Below are 26,073 nucleotides of genomic sequence, written 5' to 3'. Positions count from 1 at the left end.
AACTGCACCTTGAGCTTCCTTTCTATTCCTGGCATTTGTAAAACCACCTTGTGGGAGGACCAAAGGTGCTTTTTCCAGAGGCAACCGGACTTCCTTGTTGTTGTTTTTTTGCCTTTTTAATGTTTCACTTCTCACCCAAGCAGCATCTTCAGCTCTGACTGGATGGTGGGGAATGGAAAGATTTGTGTTCCTTGCAGACAGCCGGTCATATGCATTGCTTTTTGGTATTTGTTGAGGCCACTTGGTGGTTTGTCTGTCTCCTCAGGGTCACCTGAGCAGTACAAATGTGTGTGGAGCCTTCTTGGAAGAAGACTCCACATCTGCCAAGAAGGCTCCACATCCATTTGCGGTATTCAGGTGACCCTGAGGACAGAGAAAAACTGTCAAGTGGCCTCAATGACTCTCTATAAAGAATGCATATGACCAGCTGTCTGCAAGGAATACAGATCTTTCCATTCCCCGCCATCCAGTCAGAGCTGAAGAAGCTGCTTGGATGAGAAGTGAAACATCTTAAATGTTTGGGTTAGTTGCAGCTCTAACTAAGCTGCCCCCACTTATCTATAGATAATTCAGTATTTGATTTGGCCTATCTGATTTGGCCTATCTGTTCCATTTCATATGTGTAATCAGAGTTGATTTTGTGGGTTACTTAATTCTGAAGATCTGCAAGAAAAAGTCATTTGGCAAAGAAATCCTTCCATTCCCCACCATCCAGTCAGAGCTGAAGAAGCTGCTTGAATGAGAAGAGAAACATCTTCAAAGAAAAAACAAATCCAGTGTCCTCTGGAAAAAGCACCTTTGGGACAACCACGACCTGGGTGAACGAGAACCTACACAGACGCTTGTGGGAGGCCATTGGCGAGACGGGGCCGAGGGCGTGCAACACGCGAGGGCAACCAGCCGTACTTTGCACCGTCCAGGAGCCCAAGGGAAGGCGGCGCCAAGCAGTTGCAATAGCCGAGAGAAACTTGCTCACTTGCTTCCCTGACAGGTCTGCGGCTTGCCGGGATGGCGCTTCTCCTTTTTTGTTTTTTGTTGTTTTAATCGGCTGAATTTGGCGAGAAATTTCCAGGTTTCGTTGAAACAGAAACAAAAAAAAAAAAAAAAGGAGAGGCGAAGGGAGGAGAGGCGACGTTACCTCAAAACAAACAGAGGAAAGGCTCCGTGTCACCGTGTGGGAGCGAGGGAGGGAGAGCGGGGCGGGCGGGCCCTCCTTTACGCACATTCCAGACTCCTCCTTTCTCCCCGTTGCGCACGCCGCCCGAGAGCAGCGTGGGGCAGCCGAGCAATCGACCCATATGGGTCAGGCCGAGGGGTGGTGAAGCAACTCGGGCACTTTCCCAGGGATGAGTCACAGGACGGCGGGATCGGCCTGACGGGGCGCAGGCCGGCCATGCAGCGGCGGCCCGAGCCCTCTTCAGTCGCGTGCTTCCCGGCGCCGAGGTGCCAGGAGGAACAGTCGCCGAAGCGCTCCGCTGCCCCGGACTCTCCGCCCGGGCGGCCCGGCCCCCTGCGCCCTTCGCGGTGCCGGCATCGCTCGCGCCTTCTTCGCCTTCCCAATGGAGCCCAGTGAAGCCCAGGACGGGAGCGGCGGGAGCAGCCCGGAGCTGGGCCGGAGGAGGCAGCTGAGCGTGGGAGAGCTGTGCTCGCTCTTCGAGGCTCGCTGCGCGATGGCCAGCCGGCAGCTGCCGGAGCCTGCCCGGAAGAGCTGCCGGCCCCGCAACGGGGTGCTGCAGGCGGTTATCCCGCAGCTGACCGTAACTTCGGAGGAGGACGGCGGAGAGGCGCAGCGCAGCCCTGCATTGCTGCCTCCGACGGAGCCCAACGGTGCCTGGCTGACCACGGACAGCTCGCTGCACCTGCTGCAGTCCTCCAGGCGGCTCTCGACGTCGTCGCTCTCCTCCACGGGCTCGTCGTCGCTCTTCGAGGACTCCGAGGATGACCTGCTGAGCGACACGGAAGGCAGGAGCCAAGGGATCGTTCACTTGGAGCACGGCGAGGAGACTCACCAGGTACCCGACGGCCAGCCAGGGAAGAGCCGGGAGAGACCCGCTGCCGGGAGCGGGGCTTCTTGCCTTAAGAGGCTCTGCCTGGCTTGCCAGCAATGGCTTTTTGGAAGCCCTTGTGGAAGAGTTAGTCGAGTTGATTCGGGATTGTTGAAATACAAACCTGGTTTAATCGAGGTTTGGCCGAGCGTTTGTCCTTCCTTTGGCTTTTGTAAACTGGGAGCGGGCAATTCCCTTATCCCAAAGGAAGGCCTTTCCCCGAGCAATTTGAGGGGAAGGGGTGTGTGTGTGGGGGGGAGGTCTCCCTTTCGGAGAAGCTGCGCCTATGGTTGCAGTTGAAATCAACAAATAGGCGTTTTGAAAGAAATGCCACGTAGATTCTAAGTAGGAGAAAGATTACCTAGAAGTGTGATAAATTTAAACGCAAGGTTTCCTCTCTCTGTGTGGAACGTGTGTTGACTCAAGGGGAAATACCACACCTGTAGTTGTCAGATGTTTCACTCTTTTATCTGTCAACTGCTTAGGGAAACCAGTTTCCCTAAACGTCAAAGTATGCAAAGCAGATAGTTTCACAGGGGACCCTGGTGGAAATGGCATTTGTGGAGTGGATGGACAATTTGATTGACAATACTGGGTATTGTGGTAACTTTTTTACCTCTGAGAAACAGGTTGAGATGGACAACCAACCCATTGCTTTTTTGTTATTCTTTTGTGTGTCGACATCTAGCAAATGTTCTCTGCCTCACTTTTCTGCCTGAAGCATTTGATGGAGTACAGAGGTTTTACCTTGCTAATATAAATTGCAGGTATTTCTCAGAAGCGAGAGTGCTAAGAAAAAGTAGGGATTTCGGTTTTGAACCGTCCCATATCTGAAATACTTAGGTTCAAGGGACTTTGTATGCAAGCCAAAACTTGATGTTTTGGGGTGCTTTTTGCTCTGTACGGAGAACAAAATGTGTCTGTTTTATTTCAGGGAAGAGGTTTAAGGAGCGGGGAGGCGGGGGAGAGAAAAAGCCAACATTCTCTTCGGAGACAGAGAAGTTACTGGGAAAAGGGTGGCAGACAGGCTGACATGATATATCACATTCTATCACGCTGGGATGTTGGTGACATTGGATTGAGGGAGGGAAGGGGTTGAGAAGGTGGGTGCTGATTATGCAGCCCTGGCAATTCCCGAGGGAAGGAAGGAGGCAGTAGACACTAGACACCACCTTTGCTCTATTTGCCCTTTCAGATTTTGCTTAGTCCAAAATGCAGAGAAAGGAAAGTGGTCCAGCTATTTGTTCTTCAAACTATGGCTGATCTGAAAACAGTCTGGTTCAAACCTCCACAATTTCTGAGTTGGAAACATAATGTGTGTCTCAACACATTTACTCTCCTAAATCACAACTTGATTGGACACAACTTGATTCATTCTAGTTTCTGTCATCAGTCGTACATTCTAGTTTCTGTCTTCAACCATAGCAAGAAAATAAGCTGTATGTCTAGTAAACGTTAGGCATTTTAAGAACTGAAAATATAAGTGAAATACATCTAAGGGTGATATCTTCTAGAAGTTGTGGCCTTAGAAATGGAGGGTATAAATAAGAAATCATAGAGATAACCATGGACAACCCAGTAGTTTCACCTGTAACTTCTTTTCCGCTTGCTGCTATTAAGAGATTTCACGACTTTTTTCTCATTCACTTTAGTGTCGTCTTAATGTACAAACCTCCCCTAAAAACTCAAACATCAAAATGAACACAAATGAACAATATAATAAACAATACGATGAAAATTCATTTATTTTTAATAAAAACAAAAAGTAAAACAAAATTTGAGCCTCTTCCACACCATGCTATTCATTTGAAACTAGTGTTTTAGGAAAAGTAGATTTATTGCACCAATGTACAGCAAAAAGATTATTCTCTCCTTTCCCTGGATTCTGTTCAATAATGCCTGTTCAATAATGCTACCCTGATCATTCACCGATTGCAGGAGATATGCTTGATTTGGCCAGCCTTTCCACAAGCATCAGAGGTAATAGCTCCAAAACCCGAAAGCCAGAACGGTTAGTTTAATGGCAGTTTACAAGGTCCAGTTCAGACCTTTTATCAGGTAGGTATTTAAAAATGTGCCCTTCCCCTTGTGTAAGATAATAAAAATCAAAGAATTATTTTAATAATGGAAACAGATGATTAACACAATGACTCTTCAAGAGTTGTCATTGTTTGCATAATAACTTGAAGAACTGATTATAGAATCTTTTGCAAAGTTGAGCCAGGAACGGCTGTAATTGTATCCTAAAAATATGAAGTACTTGGCATAAAATTTATGAAACCGAGCTTTTAGTCTTTTTATATTCTTTCAGTTTTGAAGATGAAAACAAGGAGAAGGCTATAATGCTATTAAGAAAACTTGTCTTTTAGCAGCATTTTTTGGGAGGGGGGAAAGACATAAAAAGATTTGAGACTGTGCAGGAATTAAGACAGTCCAAGGCTTTCTAGTTCAGTTTCAAAAAAGTAGCTTTGAAGTATATATTAATACAGGGGTCCCCAAACTTGGCAACTTGTGGACTTCAACTCCCTTAATTCTGGGAGTTGAAGTCCACAGGTCTTAAGGTTGCCAAGTTTAGAGACCTCTGTATTAATATAACATCTTTTTGCAGCTTCTTAATGCAACTGTCCTTTTCTTAGAACCAAGCAGCAGGCAAGTGTATGATTTGGGAGAAAAAGGTCAACTTCTTTAAGCTACAGTCGTGTCCACCTGTACTCCAAGGTTCTCTTTTGGAATTGAACTCTAGGCTGGTGATGCTGAGGGCATTTTAGTTTATGTTATGTTGTAAAGTCCAAAAATGCACTTGAGTCACCAGAATGCCAAAGAGAGACTCAAGAAGAGGCTTGGAAAAATTACAGCTTTTATGTGTAGAAAGAAAGAGCTGGGTGGACTTATTCCAACAACATATAGACGACAACCACGCAAGGAAAAAGCCACACCCCATAAAGAGTGTAGCTAGGATCTTATACACTCATTTAGCCAATCAGAGGCAAAGGTTCATTACCCAATGTGGGCAATGTCTTGCCCATGGCCCCCTTATCCATGGTACATTCTTTGTCCATGCTTTTTGTTATTTTACAGAGCATTCCTTGTAACCTTGTGTGTTCGTGCTTATTTTATCTATTTGATGGGCATTCCTGGGCAGCTTTGCTCTGCCCCCATTTATCTATGGAGCAGGATGTTCCTGGGTACCTCCCTGCTTCTGTCTTTCTTATTTACTCTCCAAGGATATACCTAATTTTGAAACGAACAACAGAGCAAGAAACCAGATAGCAAAGGATACAATTCTTAACAAGCGAGGTTTACAGAATTAATTCCTAACTGTAGCAAATTGGCACAAGCAAACTCTTAACAGAAGCAAATAGCAAAGGCTAGATTGATTCGTGTCAGTATGTCCCTTCAATGCCTTCCATATAACCGGTTCTGATCCTCATCGGCCATGTTTGAGAGACATAGCATGTGAATGGGATAATCCTAGCTGAGCCTGGCAGCGCTTTCAGTGCATGCCTTTCCCAAATGTCACAGTCTCAAGGACTGCTGCCAGCACTTAGCCATGGTTGTCCAGTTCCACATTGTCTTTCTTTTCGTACAGACCCTTTCCATTCCCATTTTGGCATACAATGCCTGAATCCTTCCTGAGCTAATTAACTTCAGTTTCCTGTTTTGCCCCAAACTCAGAAACAAATCCTGAGTGTCGAAATCCTTATACCATTTCTTTAAGGTAGGCTTGCATTCTTACTGAAGGTGTAGTAGGAATTGATTGAATTGGTTAATTTAAAAAGTTATTCTTTAAATCAAGTCTCCTAACTGGATTTGAAGGGCAGGAACATAACAATAAAAAGTAGTCTGCTGCGAATTAGGAACGAGGAGTTACAAAGTGCAAAAGGAAGCCCCTCAAATGATGCTTACACAACTTGGATCTATAGATGGAAGCAGAGTAATTTCACACAGCTCCATTCTTCCATGGAAATGTTTAAGATAAATATCAACAGGAGAGAAAGGGAAACAAAGATGCAACATTTTTATATTGTGCTTATTCCTCAGAAGTTGAAAAAGGACATTGATTTATCGAAGCTTGGAAAATATGGGCAGACTTTCTTTTAATATATGAAAATACGGGCTCGTAGAGTCAATAGAAAGCTTTCTTGCCCCAGGTAATTGCATATGTTTCTCTACAGAACCTGCCTTACATATAAATTGGGATTCTACTCTCAGGCATGACTAAAAGCAGTATATTCAACTTATTATATGATCTGAATGGGATGCAGTGGCTCAGTGGCTAAGACTCTGAGCTTGTTGATCAGAAAGGTCGGCAGTTCAGCGGTTCGAATCCCTAGCACTGTGTAATGGAGTGAACTCGCATTACTTGTTGCAGCTTCCGCCAACCAGCATTGAAAGCATATAAAAATGCAAGTAGAAAAATAGGGACCACTTTGGTGGGAAAGTAACAGCGTTCCGTGTGCCTTCAGCATTTAGTCATGCTGGCCATATGACCATGGAGACGTCTTCGGACAGCACTGGCTTTGTAATGGAGCTGAGCACCTCCCCCTAGATCCGGAAACTACTAGCACGTATGTGTGAGGAGAACAAAATATCTAATAATGCACAATACATTAATACAACAATTTTCATATATTTGTAATTTCCAGTTCAACGTTAGTAGAGGTCTTAGGAGTGCAAATCCAATGTATGAGTTTCAGCATATGTTGTTATGTAATGGACTTCCTTTGAAAATTTACCTTGTATATCTACGGTGGTGTTTCTCAAGCTTATAGAAATTTTAAACTATATGGATTCCAATTCCCAGAATTCCCCAGCCAACATGTTCCTTTCTAGAGTTGAAGTCCATACAGTTTAAAATTGCCACACTTAAGAAACATCGATTCTGCTGTTAGAAGCTGAGTTACATTTCTAGATATAAAAATAGTTAGGAGTTTATAAATCTTTTATAACAACAGCTGCCAGCCATTTTGTAACTGTGTCATTATTTGAATTTTTACAGCCTTTTGAGTTGCATTTGGAATCTGATAATAGTAATACTATTAAATTAGAATACACTTGACAATTTATTGACCGGCTGGTATTCTAGTATTCAACGTTTTTGTCTTAAGATAACAGTTTTAAAAATGCTTCATACTGTGAGTGTGACTGGTTTGGAAGGTGCTGGAAAGATTAGCCCATATGTTTTACCCATTTTGGCAATTATATGTTCTTAACAAATCTGTTCTGCAGTTAAGCAGGTGCTCTTATACATGAAGTCAATTTTTAAAAGAAGAGCAAGCTGTTAGTCATAGCTTTTATGGAAGCCATTTAATGTGTTTATTATAATAGATCGAAATCTCTTTTCTTTAGTGAATTCTCTTACCTGCCATAGGGAGAGGGAGTTTGCGATCATCCTGCTAAGGAGGGATGACCAGATATAAGCTAATAGAAATCCACAAGCTGCTAAAATACTCTCAGGATTGAATTAGAATAAGCCTGGGCCACCTTTTATAGGTAGTCCTTGATTTACAATGGTAGGGAAGCCTGCCCATTATAATTGTAAGTTGTGACAGTTTAAAGGGGGCATTATGTGGCTGACCCAATTTTACCTTTTTTTGTGGCAGTCGTTAAATGAAACACCATGGTTGTTAAGGAACCCATTATTTGCTGTGGGTGGGCCATTTTTGAAGAAAAGTGGAAGTAAACACTGGTTACCTAATTCTAAATTCGTATTAGTCTCCCCCCACCCCCCCACCCCCAATGAATCTGATCTGAACTGGGTGCTTTTACATTTTTCTTAAAGTTGGAGGAAAAAGGGAGCTTTCATTACAAACCAGCCAAGTCCGGTCATCTGGTGAATCTAAGATCCAGAAGAGATGTAACTTGGGAGATCAGTGCATAGGATTTCTTAAGATTTTCCCCTAAATCAGGGGTGTCAAGCTCAAGGCCCAGGCGCCAGATCCGGCCTGTTGGGGTGCTTAGATCTGGCCTGCAGAGCCACCCTGGAAGCAGCAAAGGAGTGGCCTGCGGTGCCTCTGCCAGCAAAAATGGAGCTCGAGAGCACCGTGCACAGCCCTCCCGGGCTCTGTTTTTGCTGACAGAGCACTAACAAAACAAAGTACTAGCAAAAGTGGCATTTGATCACACAAGTGATTTTGAGCTGGCCATGCCCTCCGCCGGCGACACCCCCAGCCCTCCAAGGTCGAACACTACCCTGATGCGGCCCTCAATGAAATTGAGTCTGACATCCCTGGCCCAAACCATCTTTTTGCAATAGGGAAGCCCAATACGTATTGTAATGCATTTGGGACTTCCATGTCCTTGCAGCTTTCGCAAATAACATATTTTGGGTAAAGGGAGAACCACTTTCATTCATTTCAGATGTGGCAGAGGGAGAAAGATTTAAATCCCTCTAGAATTATGAACTGTATTCTAAATCTTTAATAGCTGTTGACAACAGTTAATTGTTGACAGTTTGGCCCATGTGCAACCAGCACTCTTATTAAAAACAATAATTAATTCAAGTGAGAAAGAGAGAGAGCCTTGTTGTCTCTTTTAAATTGTATATAAATATGATTTATTTCTATGTGTCAACTAATGGCTGGTTTGCTGAATACCAGGTTTCCAGGAATTCTCTAGCTTTGCTGGCTGAGGAATTCTGGGAGTTGAAGTCCACAAATCTTAAAGTTGCCAAGTTTGTGACCCTGTCCTAGACCAATCCTAGACAAAGCAAACAGAGAACACCAAGGACTCCAATATCCAACCCACTGGCCAATCACAGCAACTTTATTATCGATTTTTATACTATTCAGCTTAATTCATGAGTAAATTTGTTCAATGTTTTATGGGATTGGGGTGTGTCAGACTTTAATCAATTAATTGATTAGATAATCCTCAAAAATGGCACATATTCATTATAGATTTAGGACTGTATTTTCTTACCAACACAGAGATGGAAAGGAACACAGAAAAACTGACTGTTGATGGACTCTGGAATTAGTAAATTATTTTCAAATAGGATTTATTTCAAGAGCAATTCTCTCTTTTTCATTGAGGCAATCAGCTGCGCAATCAGTTCAATACAGCATTGCCCATTCTTTTTCTTCTGTTTGGCTTTGCAGATTTATCAGGTAACAATCTACTTGCAGGGCTTATCACTAAATGGGTTCAATGGGCCTTTACTGAGATACAGGTAGTCCTCGACTTACAACAGTTTTGTTTAGTGTCTGTTCAAAGTTACAAGGGTCACTGAAAAAAAGTGACTTATGACCATTTTTCACACTTATGACCATTGTAGTGTCCCTGTGGTCATGTGATCAAGATTCATACGCAAAGCAATTGCCTCATATTTATGATCGTTCCAGTGTCCCGGTGTCATGTGATCAGGGGTGGGATCCGACAGGGTTAACTACCAGTTTGGTCATTTACGAGATTCGGTGATTTACGATGTGCTTCCCTGCACGCTGCGGCAGGCGCCTGTAAATCGTCATCAGCATGCTGAGTGCAGAGAAACAGCCTTTCAAAAAGCCCTTTTTTCCTGCTTTTTAAACTGCAGCTGTGCCTCGCATGGCAGCTGAAGTTGAAAAAATCAGGAAATAAAGGTCACGTAAGAGCCCGGGTGGGCGGGTGAGCAAAAACATCAGCAGACATAGAACTGGTTCTATGTCTGCTGCTCTTCAGAGCTACCGGTTCTATAGAGGTGGACAGAACCGGTAGAAACCCACCCCTGCAGGTGATCCTCTTTTGCGACCGTCTGACAAGCAAAGTCAATGAGGAAACTAGATTCATTTAACAACCCTGTTACTAATTTAACATCTGCAGTGATTCATGTAACAAATGGGGCAAGAAAAATGGGGCAAAGCTCACTTGTGGTTGTAAGAGGAGGACTACCTGTGCTGGACAATATCAGCCTTGGCAATAAGGGAATTTTATAAGGAACCGCATTGTTTTCCAAAATGCAGCAAGAACAGGTTGGATTGACTGATGAATATAAATTACTGGAATCAAAATGGATGGCATGCTATGTTAAATAACAGTTATCTGTTTTTAAAGTTTTAAAACAACTTTAAGCACTCCAATTCCTAACCACTAAGGTTTGTGGTGATACAACTCGCTTTTTTAAAAATAGGAAAAGAGGGAGGCTTCACACAAGCTGATCTTTATTAGTCTTAAAAAAGATTCTTATATATTATTAGTCGGGATTCTTTGAGCTTAGGGAGATCGGTCACAGAAGGCAAAATCACTGCAAAATTGTGATATGTTCTTTGGTCTTCATATTCCCTAAGCCTGGAGAACTAAAATTATGTATGCCAACTCTGGCTACTGTGAACTAGAGAAATCTTTAAGCTGATTTATATTGCTCTTTGGTTGCCCCAGATAAAAAAGATTTTGCAGTACTTTTCAGATTGTTTTTCATTTTATCTCTTTCCATCTTTCTTATACTGCCTGAAATTACAGCACCCACACTTAAAAATTGTGAGCTAAAAGTACCAGTCATTTCAGTTCAGAAACAGAAGCAGATTACATAAACTAAGCGTGCAGAATATGTATCTTTTAAATTGGAACTTCAGGGAAAGATTTCTAATAGATTTTTAAGTGGTGGGTAAGGATCTGATTTTTCACGCTGGATTGACAGAAATATCTATGAACTCTATTATTCTCTCTTATATAACGTATAAAGCACATTTCTCATTTTGTAATTTCAGAATATATTTGGAGAGGGGGGAGTTGTACCAGGCTCAGTATCCTTTTGATCTAGTTGGTTCTTTCTTGTTTCAACTTGCTACCTGAGAGCTATTTTTGCTCTATATTTTCTCCATTGGGACTATGTTTACATAGATTCTAGTTCTGTACTTGTATTTTTTTCATATTGCTTTTTCTCACAAAAAACATACTCCATACAAAATAAAAAATACTGGAAACCAGAATAATTAATGTGTCATCTGACATTTTATTATTATTTTACGTTCTTTCCATTTAAAATGAATGCAGTGTTCCTCTGTAGTATATTTTATTTACAACAGTTTCTTCAATCCCATAAACACTGGAATATGGCTGTGTCAGTGTTTTGCTTCAAAGAATGTTCAACTTTTCATTAAAAATAAAGGCAAAGAATAAATGGTGAAAGTTAATAAAGTCCAAAGTTGCTTCATTTAAAAGTAGTTAGTTTGAAAATAAGAAGTGTGAATGGGGGGATGTTTTCATATATATGAAACATGATAAACTCTACAAGTCATTGTTGACCTTTTACTTGTGATTTGTTTTTAGTGTAATCAAAAACAAAGCAGATTGTTGGACATGCTGCCCAAGTTTAACTTTCGGCATTCCTCAGTTTTGTGGCTTCAAGATGTGTTGGATTTTACTCCTGTAATTTCAACTAACTTACGTTTTATTTGTCAGTCTTATTAAGCTTATCATGTGGCGTTCAAAGTAAGTGTGAAATAAACCATTTTGATGGAAATACTTCAAAGAATAAAGATTCCTCTTGGAGGCAACAGCCAGATGGGATTAAACTGAGAAGAACCAGTATAGTTTTGCTCAATATTGTGTCTTTTGCTGAACATAATGTAGTGAAACCTGTTTATAAGGCATAGAGTATCTATTGCAACCTTCCCAAACCTCCAGTCTTCCAATAACTAAAACTCCCAGAATTAGCTATTAGCTATTATTGGAAATTCTAGGAATTATAGTTGAACACATGGTCTGTGTGTATGGAGGGCTAAACATGTTGAGTAGTTTGATCTATTTTTTTAAAAAAATAAACTTGGTTAATTTGTGTTACGGCATGTTTATATTTGAGAAATGATATTGTGCTTAATTTCTGAGATGTGCTATTTTTGCCCAATATTTGCATATTTACCTATATGAAGCCTTTGTTATATGTTCGAATAACCACATTAAGGAATGACTATTTTTGTAGTTCTACATTTTGTTTGTTATTTCAACATGAATAAATTCGCACATTGCAGTATAGTTTTACTTGGCATGTTTTAACAGATAATCAGAGTTGGAAGGGACCTTCTAGGTCATCTAGTCCAACCCCCCCCCCGCCCAAGCGGGAGACCCTACACCATTTCTGACAAATGACAGTCCAATCTCTTCTTGAAAGTCTCAAATGATGGCGCTCCCACAACTTCCGAGGCAAGCTGTTCCATTGGTTGATTGTTCTCACTGTCAGAAAGTTTCTCCTTATTTTCAGGTTAAATCTCTCCTTGTTCAGTTTCCATCCATTATTCCTTGTCTGGCCTACAGGTGCTTTAGAAAATAGCTTGACCCATTCCTCCCTTTGGCAGCCCCTCAAATATTGGAAGACCACTATCATGTCTCCCCTAGTCCTTCTCTTTACTAGACTAGCCATTGTGGGGTTTTTTTTTAAACAGTAACTTAGGTCTTGTGTTTAAGTAAACCTCAATGAAATAAATAATGCCACAATGTGATACAGGTAATCCTCAACTTAATGACCACAATTGAGCCCAAAATTCATGTTGTTAAGTGAGAAATTTGTTAAGTGAGTTTTACCCCATTTTATGACTTTTCTTGCCATATTTGTTAAGTGAATCACTGGGTTGTTAAACTAGTAACATGGTTGTTAAGTGAATCTGGTTTCCTCATTGATGTGACCACGGGGATGCTGCAACAGTCATAAAAGGGAAAAATGGTCATAAATCAGTTTTTTTCCAGCGCCATTTTAACTTTGAATGGTCACTAAGTGAACTGTTCTAAGTCGAGGTCTACCTGTATACGAATATGGGCTGTATACAGTATGTCTGTAAAACATAACCATTGAATTGGGAGATCTGTTGAATTGGGTGGGGGGTGGTTTGAGCTTAAGATGGTTCTTCTGTTCATTTCTCCTGGTGTCTGGTGTTAGGCAATATTATAGCATCCTTGAATAAAATATTTTCCTTTAATTTTCATTGAGAAAAACATTTTATATGAATGACTATGAAAGTTGCCTTTAGGAGGAGAATAATACTTCTGTAATCTTGTCTGTTTCTTCCCATTTCCCATCCAGCCTTTCTTCTTCAAAAGCGGTACTCTCTGCGATTGTGAAGTTCTGTACAGTGTGTGCTTCACTTTGTATTATGGCAAGTAACAGCAACAGCAAAAAGCCACAAATATTGATCAACAGGAGGGATTGTTTCAGGACACAAAACCAAGGAGAATAAAGATTAGGCCTCATCCATCTATGCCAGAAGAGTAGTTCAGTTACATTTCCTCTGTTCATCTCTGCACGCCACATACATCTAACAAACATAAGAACACAGGAAATACAAGATAGCTGGTGATCACTGTGTTAATAGAAAATGCAGGAACATGCTGTCTTACATAGATGCCTTGGTCCAGGCCTGATAATTAATGGTATGCATTTCTTCCGTCTGACTGCAGTGCAGTCTTGCTTACCTCTTGTTTGTTTAGTCTGCAAGACTGTAAGATCCTGAGAGTGTGATGGGAAAACAGGAGGAGGAGATTAGGACTAAGTTCTGCTAATGCCAAACATACATAGTTTCTATGACACACTTGCCCAGCATGTATGAGGCTCCATGTTATACACTCTGGAAAAAAATAACATCTGAAACTATTCTTAACAATTTCCTATTTGAAATTATTTGGGGGAACTTGCTCCAGATTAGTTAATGTTTATCCTCAAAGCCTGCTTGATCAAGAGCTCTGTATAAATGCAAAGTATTATTCCTGATTATTTTATGATGACAATTAGATATTGGAAATGCCATGACTTCATTGTCTAATTGAGGAAACAACTAGTAAGAGCTTTAAACAGTGAACTATTTAATTTCCCTGAAATGAAGTGATACTTGTTTAAATCTGAAAGAATGAATCACTTCTGAATCTCACCGAAACCTAGCCAAGTTTGGAGAGAAACACACTCTTTCTGTGCAGTAGTGAAGAGGGGAAAACTGAAATCAGGGCTGATTTTTTTTTTAAAAAAAATTAATGATGGTATTTAGCCACGTAATTCAGGATTTTATAATGCTGAATTTGAAAGTTCTCCTTCCCCAGAGGGAGAATCGTACGTGATTCATTCTGGATTTGACTAGCTGTCACCTAAGCCTTCTCCTTGCAATGTGAGGCTAGGAGATGTTATTTTTATTTTATAAAAACATTTGCATGAAGAAATATAGGAGCTATCGTTTTCGGTTTATTCGGTGGGAGGTACAGAATTTAACAGTTCTACTCCCACCGTTAGTGGAAACATCTGAACATGCTTTAACAAGGTTCTTTTGCTTGAAGGTTGTTATTGAGCCATTCCGGATATTTCTGCTCCCTTCCCATGAGATGTTAGCGCAGGGGTGGAACCCAATATATAAGTTGGCAGAAGTAAACTTTAGGGTGTGTCTTTAGGACTGGTTTTTAATGAACTTTCTCACAGAACTCTTGGGAAAAAAAGAGAAGCTTTCTTTCAAAGTGCTCCAAGAAAGCTTAGAAAGACTAAGACAGCTCTGAGATGAGTCCATTATTTGCATGAACTGATACAAGAATTATAGTCCTGTTCAGTTTGTAGATTTAAATTTAGAACACTACTTACTCATAGGCTTCTAAGTGTTTCTAAGAAAACAGTTGTCTGATTTCGTGCTAGCAACAATATAACATTTAAAGGCAATCTGATTTTGTATAATTTTGGGACATTATTATTTTAATTTTGTATTGGGGCAACACTTAGGTGGCAGAGCTGTACTATCATATTCAATACAAATTTTGCCATTCCAAAAAATCCAGATCCTGGTAATGGAGTAGTATAATATAAAAAAGCAAGGTGCATTTGTGTCAGTGACTGCTAAATGCGAAGGCTGTATTTCTCAACCTGTATTGAAATAAGAGTGCTCTGAATATGAGGAGGCTAATTCTCTTACATGTATGCCCTCCTTGTGGTCTTCAATTAAAAAAAAGAACTACTGTTAAGGTTTCCTTAAGATGAACTTAGTTCCTGATCCCTGTAGCTTTCTCAGCATGCTTTTCGACAGCTCTGTCTTATCTGAAACCTTGTGTGTTTTTGGTAGTCTCCCTTACAAATCTTACCCAGGTCTAAACCTGTTTAGCTATTTTGTTGGATTCAGCCAAGGTTGCCAGGTCTGCCATCTGCTATAAGAAAGCTGTCCTATCACATCCCACTCTCCTTTTTCAAAAGCCAAAATGCTGAGTGAATCCTTTCAATAGCATGATTAACATTCCTGTTGCCTCACTTATTTCAAAAGCTTTTCCCTTAGCTCAAATATCTGCAGTTAAAAAAAGGGAGCTAGATTGTGATAAGCACGGATGTTCTTCATCCCTTATCTATATCATCCCTGGCACATTTTGGAAATTTGTTTTCTTTGAGCCTGGCCTTTTGCATCGGAGGCCAGACCAGGAAACCTTGATGGGTTCCTCTTACTATGTTACAAATCTGGGAGATAACAGTCCCGGGTTCTGTTTGGTATACTGCATGTTGTTTTGTTGAATGAAAAAAATTCTAAAAACATCTTTACTCATTACACATGTCTACTGTCTAGTCATAAGTAAACCCCACTGAGTTTTACCTATGGATAAGTATAAAGTAGTTTAAAGTATATTTTCCATGAATTAAAGTGTACAGGCTAATAAGACCTGTATTCATTTGGAATTTAAGCATGAGATTAACTAACACATAACAGAGGTTGTATTCAGCAGGTTCTGACCAGTTCTGGAGAACTGGTAGCAGAAATTTTGAGTAGTTTGAAGAACCGGTGGTAACCTTCCCCCTGGAATGGGGTGGGAATGGAGATTTTACAGTATCTTTCCCCTGCCACTCCCACCAAGCCACTCCCACCAAGCCATGCCACTCCCACCAAGCCATACCCATAGAACCAATAGTAAAAATGTTTTGAATCCCACCACTGATACATAATATGTTGTATTAATAAGCCCATAAATAAACACAAACCTTTGTAATTCCCACTTCCCTACAGTAATGCAATACAGAATACAAGATAACAGAGGTGGAAGGGACCTTGGAGATCTTCTAGTCCAACCCCTTATCTAAGTTGGAAATCCTATACCATTCCCGATAAATGGCTGTCCAATTTCTTCTTATAAATTTCCGGTGATGAATTTCCACAACTTTTGGAGGCAAGCCATTCCTCTAATTAATTTTTCTAACTGACAGGAAATTTGTCTTTAATTCCAGATTGATCTCTTTTTTATTACGCTTCCACCCTTAACCTCTTGACTTGCTCTCAGGTGCAATCCTTGTTCCTATTTTATAGTTCTCCTTTTTGTCAAATATTTCATCGATTTCTATTGCTGTTACTAGTTTGTTAATTTTAATGTGATATAGTCGTACTGATAGTTTTAATAATATTTAATATTCAGTGTTTTACTCTGGTTTGTAAGCAGATTTTGTAAAAGCTTGACATGAAAGTATAAGATAAAAATAACTTAATAAAATAACTATATATTTATATATATAAACTTATTCTGATAAGACACTCTTCAGTCAGATCCCAATCTCATTATTACACACACACACACACACACACACACACACACACACACACACAGAGAGAGAGAGAGAGAGAGAGAGAGCGCTGTTGATCAGTGTACTATGCTGTTGAATGACTTTAACTATTAAAGATGCATGGATTTTTAATATTGCATTTTTGTATTAATTGGCTTGAATAGCTCTGGAATATACTGTATATAAAGAATACCATGGTGCCCTAAATATATTTTATTGCACCTAGAGGTGACATAAATGATTACCCTAGAATATGGTAGGTTGAAAAGGAATAAAGATAGGTCATGAATACTTTGTCCTAAAAAAAAAGTGGAAAGGAAAAATACTTATTCATGCTATTAGCTCAGCCTAAATATACTGAAGTAATTTGGAAACATCTTATGAGTATCGAAACTATTCAATTTAACTTTTTAAAATATGCAACTAGATACTTCTGAAAATATTGGGCTATTATTTTAATCAGAGGTAAATTGTACAAAATAAGAAGCAGGGTGAACCACTCTTCTATTAAAGAACCAACTACTGGCTTATTCAAAAATAACTAAAATTGTTACACTGGATTATTCAGTACTTCTTTAGAGGCAAGCTGTTTAATGAAATAAAGCATACAAGAACAGCATTTATAACTTACTGTGAAATGCTGCTGCTGAGTTTAATTAAGGAACACTATGATGTTTTGCCAAAGAGCCTTCCTAGAGATGGATTTGACCTAGGGTGCAGAGTCCAGAATTCAGATATTTTTTCAATAGCGTATGCTTGAATGCCAGATTTGGGTTCAGGTTTGTCTACTGATAAGAATGTGAACTTCACAGCTCATTATTTTTAAAAAAGGCAGGAATTCATATCCAAGATATGTAATATAAATTCTGATTTAATTATATAGTTGGGCAAAGTGCACAGCAGCAGTTCCTGTTCTACTCATTCTCACAATTGCCTTGAATAGACTGGCATTTTTTATTTGTTGTGCATTTGAACTGGGTTACTTATCACTATTGCAGAGGTCTTTAAGCCAACAGTTTATAGTGAGTCTCTTAGGAGGCTAAATATTACAGTCCTGAGGTCAGAGATCTTTGACACAATGAAAATGCCAAGTTCTAACTAGTTATCGCCCAAATGCTCAGTGACATTCAACAATTTGGATCCTGTTTCCAGGAAATGCTGAATATGTATCCTAGAAACCAGTTGCCAAAGATTTACCCAGTTATTTCTCAGGGTAAGGATGGGAGTATACTTCAGCATCTCTTAAGTAGAGAGAAGAGGTGCTGACTGGTCTATCCAAAAAATGGCTGAAGGGGGTCTCTCTCAGCTCCAGTTCACATTATATGTTTTGTAATTGTGGAGAGAGTGAAGTAGGACAATTGCAGTTTGGATTTGAAACGTGTTGGACATTATTTGCCAGTGAAATGGAATGAATGGTAATGTAGCCAAGGTCAGGTTTTCAATGAAGGCTTTTCCAAAGAGGATAGAAAGAACACGAGTTCTATTCTTCTGCAAACAGCAAAGTTTCTATTATTACTGTTGCCTAAGAAGTTTTCTAAAACTTACCCATGGGAGCTCATCCCTTCTCTGTCTGAAACAGAGAAATGTTCAGAAATATCATTATGTTTTATAATGTATAATATAGTACCATGATGGTTAACCTATGGCATGCGTGCCACAAGTGGCATGCAGAGCCATTTGTGATGGCACACGAGTCGCAGGCAAACCTACCTCACTGCGCATGCCCGTGCCTCAGCTAATTTTTTTGGGTTGGTTTGAGGCCTTTTTCGGCCTCCCAGAGGCTTGGAAAAAGCTTCTGCAAGGCTTCTCAGGACAAATTATAGGCCTGTTTCATCACTTCCTGTAATATCGGAAGTGATTAAACAGGCCTATAATTTGGCCTGAGAAGCCTTGCAGAGGCTTTTTCCAAGCCTCTGGGAGGCCAAAAAAGGCCTCAAACCAGCTGAAAAATCAGCTGTGAGGTGCAGTGCAGGTGTGGGGGTGGGGATTGCTTGTGCATGCGCTGGGGCGTGGGGAGGGGGCCACATGCATTGCATTCTGGGTGCTGTCATGCGAGTGCTGGCGTGCTCGCAATTTTTGTCACGAGCCCAAAAAGGTTAGCCACCAGTGATATAGTTGGTTATTTTTCTATTCCATATTGACTTTTGGTTGCATCAAAGCTGTGGTCTGTGGAGATTCTCAATCATCCAGGTCATGGATGTTTCAAAGGTGCTTTTTCAAAAGGCTACTGGACAAAACAAAGGCTTCTCTTTGGAGACAGCAAAGTCCACATTCTGGACAGAGAGGACCACTGGTTTACAACATAGTCCTTTTAGCAGTTCCAAGAAGGTTCCACACCCATTTGCACTATTTACTGTGCCCATTGTGAGGGCACAGATAAACCTCCAAGTGGCCTCAATGACTCAGAAAGAGTGCAAAAGACTATATGACTGCAAGGAATATAAATCCTTCCATTCTCCACATTCAAGTCAGAACTGAAGAAGTTTCTTGAATGAAAAGCAAAACATCTTTAAGGGAAAACAAAATCCCGTTGTCTTTTGAAAAAGCACCTCTGAGATCAGAGCTGTGAGTTGATGGGCTCATTATGTTCTCTGGGAATCAAATTCAGAATGAAATGCATGGATGGTTGCATAACCTAAGAAAACAAACCCAAACAGAAATAAAGCCTAGAACAAAGACAGTTTTTTAATTACTTGTATTTATAAATTGTCTATAAAAATATCTGGATATGCACTACATAAATAGCATAATGCAAATTAAAAAGTCTGATAGTAAAATCATCCTGGCAAAAAAAAACAAATGCAAAGCCAGTGTGATAAAAATATAGTTTTGTAAAATACAGGAAAAAATGAGCTGAAACCAGGCAAAAAAACAAAACAGTAGTTAAAACAAATGCCTTATGGTGCCAAGCAGAGATGGTGTAAAATAAGCAGCTTTCTGAATAATACTGTGCATAGTTGATAAAGTCTGGAATCTTTCTATGGTATTTGGCAATGCTCCTGGAAAAGGCACAGAATGAGCAAAGCTGAAAAGGAACTTTGTAAAGCCCTTCTGTTTAAGGTTCAGTGACCTTTTCCTAACTCTTTCCATTGTGTGTGTTTGTGTGCATGTATATGTATGTATATGTATATACACACACACACACATACATACACATACATACACACTGTTGTGTATGTATATATATGTGTGTATGTGTATATGTGTATGTATGTATACACACACACAAATACATACATACTCATACACAATTTGGACCTCTTCTCCAGCAAACTGAAAAGAACAGTACTTTTGGAATGAGCTCTGTTATTCAGAGCAGATACATTTGTGATTATCCACAATGACCAGGGAATAGGTCTCAATGAATTCAGGAGGGTTTTCTGCAGATTATATAAACACAGGTTTCTCCTGGGTGTCATTTTTTGCTTTTATAATAGCTGTCCTTGGATCTTGTATCTCTTTTTTTATTTTTCATTCTGACTTTTTACTGTGATCAGTGGGAGAATGAGTGCTGAAGAAAGATTAAATCTGTAAACTGTCATCTTTGAATTACTGCAAAACAGTAAATACTGTTGAAAATAAAATTGTAAAATTGTTTTTCTGAATAATCCTATGATTTAGTACTTGGCAACAGTTAGACCTAAAAATCATGATGTCTTAGACTCTTATCCCAGAATATGCCCTATTAAATTGAGTATGCCTCCTGATTATAGGTACAGTGTTTCTCCAACAATACGGCCTCTACCAATAGGAAGGCCCAGCATGATTTCTAGGCATGAAGTGAAATTAAGCCCCGCCCCCAAAATTTAGGCCTATTTAAACCAACCTATTTAAACCTATTTAATTTCCCCGCCATTTCTCACATCATTCGTTAGAACTACACGAGGTGAAAAGAAATGGGGGGGAAGGGCGGGGGTGGGGATGGGGAGAAAACTTGCCTTTAGGAGTGCCCTGCAGGTAGCCTAGGCTAGAATACCCTGATAGCCGATAAAAGCTCCCTGAAGGCAGAGTCCCCAGCTGCTTCAGGGCATGGCGTGGCTACCCGTGTCCCCTTGCCTTTAGGGCAGTCTCTTTTGGAGGATGGAAGCTCCTCAAATGCAGTCACCAGCCACTTCAGACGGCCGGTAGAAGTGGCCTCAGGGCGAGCGCACACACACATTCCCCTCTCCCCGAGGCCGCTTCTACCGGCTGATCGAAGTGGCTGGTGACTGTATTTGGGGAGCTTCCATCGCCCAAAAGAGACTGCCTAAAGGCGAGGGGACACGGGTAGCCACGCCATGCCCTGAAGTGGCTGGTGACTCTGCCTTCAAGGGAGCTTTCGTCTGCCGATAGAAGCGGCCTCGCGGAGAGGGGAGTATGTGTGTGTGTGCGCTCGCCCTGAGGCCGCTTCTACCGGCCGATCGAAGTGGCTGGTGAGTGCATTTGGGGAGCTTCCATCGCCCGAAAGAGACTGCCTAAAGGCGAGGGGACATGGGCAGCCAAGCCTCGCCCTGAAGCGGCTGGGGACCCTGCCTTCAAGGGAGCTTTCCTCTGCCGATAGAAGCGGCCTCACAGCGAGGGGAGTGTGTGTATGTGCGCGCTCGCCCCGGGGCCACTTCTACTGCTTCTATCGGCCGATCAAAGTGGCTGGTGACTGCACTTGGGGAGTTTCCATCGCCTGAAAGAGACTGCCTAAAGGTGAGGGGACACGGGTTGCCATGCTATGCCTTGAAGCAGCTGGGGACTCTGCCTTCGGGGAGCTTTCATCGGCCAATAGAAGCGGCCTCGCGGTGAGGTACGTGTGTATGGGCCACTCTAGGTGGGGGAGGAAATTAAGTCACCCCTGAAAAGACAGCCTAGCCGTTTTTTCAGGGGTCAAAAAAAAATAAGGCCCAGCCTTATTTTGTGAGAAACACGGTAGTTACAACTACAATTGAGCCCAACATTCCTGTTGTTAAGTGAGACATTTGTTAAGTGACTTTTGTTAACATTTTTAGACATTTCTTGCCACAGTTGTTAAGTGAACAACAGAAATTCTTCAGCTAGTAACATGGTTGTTAAGTGAATATGGCCTCCTTATTGAATTTGCTTGTCAGAAGGTTGCAAAAAAATGATCACATGACTTCCTGGGACACTGCAACCGTCATAATGTGAGTCAGTTGCCAAGCATCTGAATTTCGATCATGTGTCCATGGGGATGCTCCAATGGTTATAAGTGTGAAAGAAAGGTCATAAGTGACTTTTTCCAGTGCCATTGTAACTTTGAATAGTCACTAAATGAACAGTTGAAAGTTGAGGACTATCTGGACTTCAATTTTCATACACAATGAGGAAAAGTTAAAAATTCTGCAAAATTGTTAAGATGAATTGTTTCATTTCATCACAAGTTTCAGTAGGATACTTTTAGTGACATCAAGAGGTCTCAAGTGATCTTCCCTGGTCTATAGTAATTAAGAGGTATCTTCCTTGTATTGCAGAAAACCTTACAGAGTTCTGCTCTTAAACATTCATAACAGCTAAAATTAGTCTTTTTCCATTTTCCATACTCATGAAAGAAAACGGATTCTATTTTTCTGGGGACAAATCTGCAACAGTTTTGTGCATGTTAAATACAGCGATCTAAATAGTGGATCTGTAACACCAGGCTATTGATAAAACCTGATTTCAAACCTGCCCTTTTTATTTGTGCACTTCTAATGATTGTTTGAAAAGGACAGTATTTGTGGGAGGAAACAACTTCTCAGCATGCAAATTAGCTGTTTTGCTTACCGGAGTCCTTGGTTTGCCATCCCCCTCCCGGCGTATTGAATGGGGTGAATAGCTTTGCTTTGTTTTCTATTCATAATGAGCCATTGCTTCATGATCTATTCTAGCACAATCTTGACCGTCTTTCAGAGTCACTTACTAATTTTGGAAGACAGCACTTCTCTCTATCACAATGCTCTGATTCTATTCAGCGGATTGCTGGTCCTATTGGGAGAAGCCAGAAAATCACCCAGTTTTCTGCTTTACACAAAGCAACTACTATGGGTGAACTATGCTGCATCTGTAATTAATATGGCCAATAGTGTACTGTGGATTGTTTGGAGGAATCTCAAAGCTAACTCCCCTACACTAATAGTGTGCCAGAAGTCAACTGTAGCCTTAATGTGCAGCTTCCTTGCTGCATTTCTCCATTTTCCAAAGCACTGAATGAATACATGCAGTAAGAAATGAAGGAATTTGAATGAGCCTAATTGGCAATCATTTTTAATAGTTACTCAACTAATATCCATTTTTTACTTTGTCCCAGTCCTGCCTTTTGTGCAGTGTATGTGTTGTGCGTTTGTATATATTTATAGATCTGTATATGTGCACATACATACATATGTATACTAATATATTATACGCATATAGTAAGTTAGATGGGGTGATCTCCCATTACTCGCCCCAGCTCCTGCCCAGGTAGCAGTTTGAAAGCATTTGAATGAGACAAGATAAATGTGTACTACTTTTGTGGGAAGGTAATAGCATTCCATGTTCCTTGGCATATCGTATGTAGGCCACATGACCATGGAAATCTCTTCAGACAATGCTGGTTTCCTTGACCAAGAAACAGAGCACTGCCCACAAAGTCAGACATGACTGGACAGGGGAAAACTTCACCTTCAGTAAGTTAGGAGTGAGCAATCACCAAGAGTGGTTCATCCTTGTTAAAGAGTGGATTCACTTCTAGATTGAGAAAGTGGCCATTATCTTTTCTAATAATGTCACCCTTTCCTTTTGGAAGGGTTCAATTTGAGAGGAGCTTTCTTTTGGGTAGATGCAATAGATGTCCTTATTCATCCCTACCAGTTTCTTTAAAAATGAGGAGGTGTTTTCTGCAGAATTAGTCAGGGAACTGGTTGCTGTTAAAAGGATTTTTTTTTAAAAAAAATGTAGATGGCAATACAAAGCTGTCTGCTTTTAATATATCCCCATTATCAATTCAAGAAAATTCAATTATTCTGCCACACTGATGTTGTTGCCAAAGGGTGTGTTGTTATTTGTTACGGAGTGGGAAATTAAGTGGCATCTCCTGGCTTTGATTCCTTCTCCTCCCAAAGATGCCATCAGCCACCTATTAATTGCCCTACAAAAGGATGGGTAGGAGATGAGTTTTCACTGATGGCTGGACTTATGGGTTTAACCATTCAGCTGGGACCAAAACAGCTGATCTTCTGAATTTGGGAGGGTGTGCCTTTGCTGGGCAAGAGAGGCTGTCTTATGCTTTGTGTAACCCTCTTCAATCTGACAGATTAATGCTGGGATTGCTTCTGTTGGAAAGGGTGGCAAAACAGGAGAGTCTGCCCTACTTCACTATGCAATCCTTGTGCTGTCCCAGCCAGTCTATGGAATTGGATAGTTACTTAGGAATTACGAGCTGTCCCCTTAAGAGAATGCATCATGGTAAGTGTAGTTAAAGGTATCCTGGGAAATGTAGTTCATGTCACAAGGCCACATCTGTAATCCTGATTGGTCACTAAATTGACCCTCGAGGGGTTGGGGGAGATTTCCCTCATTCTTGCCTGGACTCACTAACTCATAGCAGCTTTTTCTACCGCTACGAGATGGGTTAGGAGATAACCATCTTTTACCTGCAAGGCTGATATACAAAGGATTGGTCATTAAAGAAGAACTTCATCACAAATGTGAGTTATAAAGATACCTGATGTACCAATAAGTGTACTTTGTTATGGATGTTTTGTGGAATCTATCTATCTGCATCTGCACAGCTACAAATCCACACTCTCAAGGCCTATCAGCTGTTTTATTTTGGGGTGGGGGGTGGGGGTTTAAAACATGGGTTTAGTAGTCTTCTGAAGTAGAAGTAAACCCCAGTTCATAATCACAGTTCAAAAAAGGGATAGTAACTGGCAAGCAGGGATGGGGCTTTGTCCTGTAGTGAGATAAGATAAGAAGTTCATGCAGAAAAGGAAAGCTGGCGGTCTCCAGGTTTACCCCTTGTACCTGCTCTCATTGGTCAACTGCTGTTAGGGATCCAAGTTTCTAAGCTGGGAATTGTGTGTGAGAGGTTCTCCAGTTACACCTAGCCCATAGACAGGGATGGGATACCACAGGGTTAACTACCAGTTCGGGATTTACGAGGTTTGGTGATTTATGATGTGCTTCCCTGTACCTGCGAGCCGCGCGCCTGTAAATTGTCATCAGCATGCTGCATGCAGAGAAGCAGCCTTTCAAAAAGCCCTCTTTTCCTGCTTTTTTAACTGCAGCTGTGCCTCGCACGGCGGCTGAAGTTGAAAAAGCAGGAAATAAAGATCAGGTAAGAGCCCGGGTGGGCGGGTGGGCAAAAACAGCAGCAGACATAGAACCGGTTCTATGTCTGCTGCTCTTCAGAGCTACCAGTTCTACAGAAGTGGACAGAACCAGTAGAAACCCACCCCTGCCATAGAGAAAGAACCATATTATCCTGTCCCCAAAGCAGAATGGCCCCAAGAAGCAGTGCTCAAAGATTGGAGAGGAGAGGGAATCCCGCCATTGGTTAAATTGACCAGCAGGTCCAAGGCTATCCTTGGACCAGACAGGAGATCTGTATGTGACACTCATGAAGCATGTCATATTCCACTCATGACAAAGCTGCTGTGGTTTTTTGCCTGCTTAAAGAGAAGATCCTACTTTAATCCTGGAAATGCTAAGGAGAACTCAAGTTTGAGATGAGGATGAGTTGAAGCCAACGTTGTAAAGATGTGTCAGAAAAAAAGAGGTGGCTGGTGCGTTTATTTATTAAAGAAATATATTTAGCCACCCAACTCATACATAGATGCCTCTAGGAGGTTTATATTTAAAAATAGATTTAAAAAAACCATAAACATCCCATGGAACCCTTCCCCCCATGGCAGCAACAACACAATCAAAATAACTCTTGATCGGCTCCATCTCTATTTGTTGTCCTCAGGCCCACTGACAAAACCATGTTTTAGGTCTTTTAGAAAAGCGACAGGGTGGAGTCCAACCCTACTTCAGAGGGAGCTATATTCCATAGAGAAGGGACCCACCCCAAGAAGGCCCCTTTTTAGGATCCTGTCAAATATACACCGCTAATTGCTGGGCCCTGTAACATACCCTGCCTTCCTGTTCTGGTGGTCAGGGTAGATGTAATAGGGGTGAAGGGGTCCTTCAAATAGCCTGAACCAAGTCATGAAGATCCTTAAAGGTGATATCCAACACCTTGAATTGTACCTGGAAACAGACCGGCAGCTAGTGTAGCTCCCACAAAAGAGATGACACATGTGCAAGTCTAGACTTATGCAAAACTGTTTTTGAGCTGCTGCATTCTGAACCAACTGAATCTTCCAGATATTATTCAGGGGCAGCCCCATATAGAGTACAATAGTCCAGACAAGTGGTGACCGTAGCATGGGTGAGTGTGAGATGGGTAGATTAGTCCAGAAATGGGCGTAACTAGTATACAACTCATAGTGGTGCAGTGACCCTCCTGGCCATGACTGCTACTTGCAGTCGACTAAGAGTTGCAAATTCAGGAGAATCCCACATTATATATCAGGTCAGTCTGAGACAATGCAACCCCACCCATGTCCA

At 41.1% G+C, this 26,073-nt stretch overlaps 1 protein-coding gene across 1 annotated transcript in view; it reads left to right on the top strand.

Moving 5' to 3' along the window:
* Nucleotides 1-1,232: 1,232 nt before the first annotated feature.
* Nucleotides 1,233-26,073, top strand: part of ITPKA (inositol-trisphosphate 3-kinase A) — a 68,046-nt gene continuing 43,205 nt past the window's right edge. The window contains exon 1 of the mRNA XM_026709855.2: nucleotides 1,233-2,012. Within this exon, the coding sequence (XP_026565640.1) occupies nucleotides 1,560-2,012 (453 nt within the window). The 5' untranslated portion in view covers nucleotides 1,233-1,559. The remainder of the gene's footprint in view (nucleotides 2,013-26,073) is intronic.

The sequence above is a fragment of the Pseudonaja textilis genome, chromosome 1, assembly GCF_049901715.1.
Source record: "Pseudonaja textilis isolate UNSWEBS1 chromosome 1, rPseTex1.2, whole genome shotgun sequence".
In the NCBI taxonomy this organism is placed as follows: Eukaryota; Metazoa; Chordata; class Lepidosauria; order Squamata; family Elapidae; genus Pseudonaja; species Pseudonaja textilis.
The sequence above is the reverse complement of the archived record's forward strand: the minus strand, read 5'-3'. Positions and strand labels throughout refer to the sequence as shown.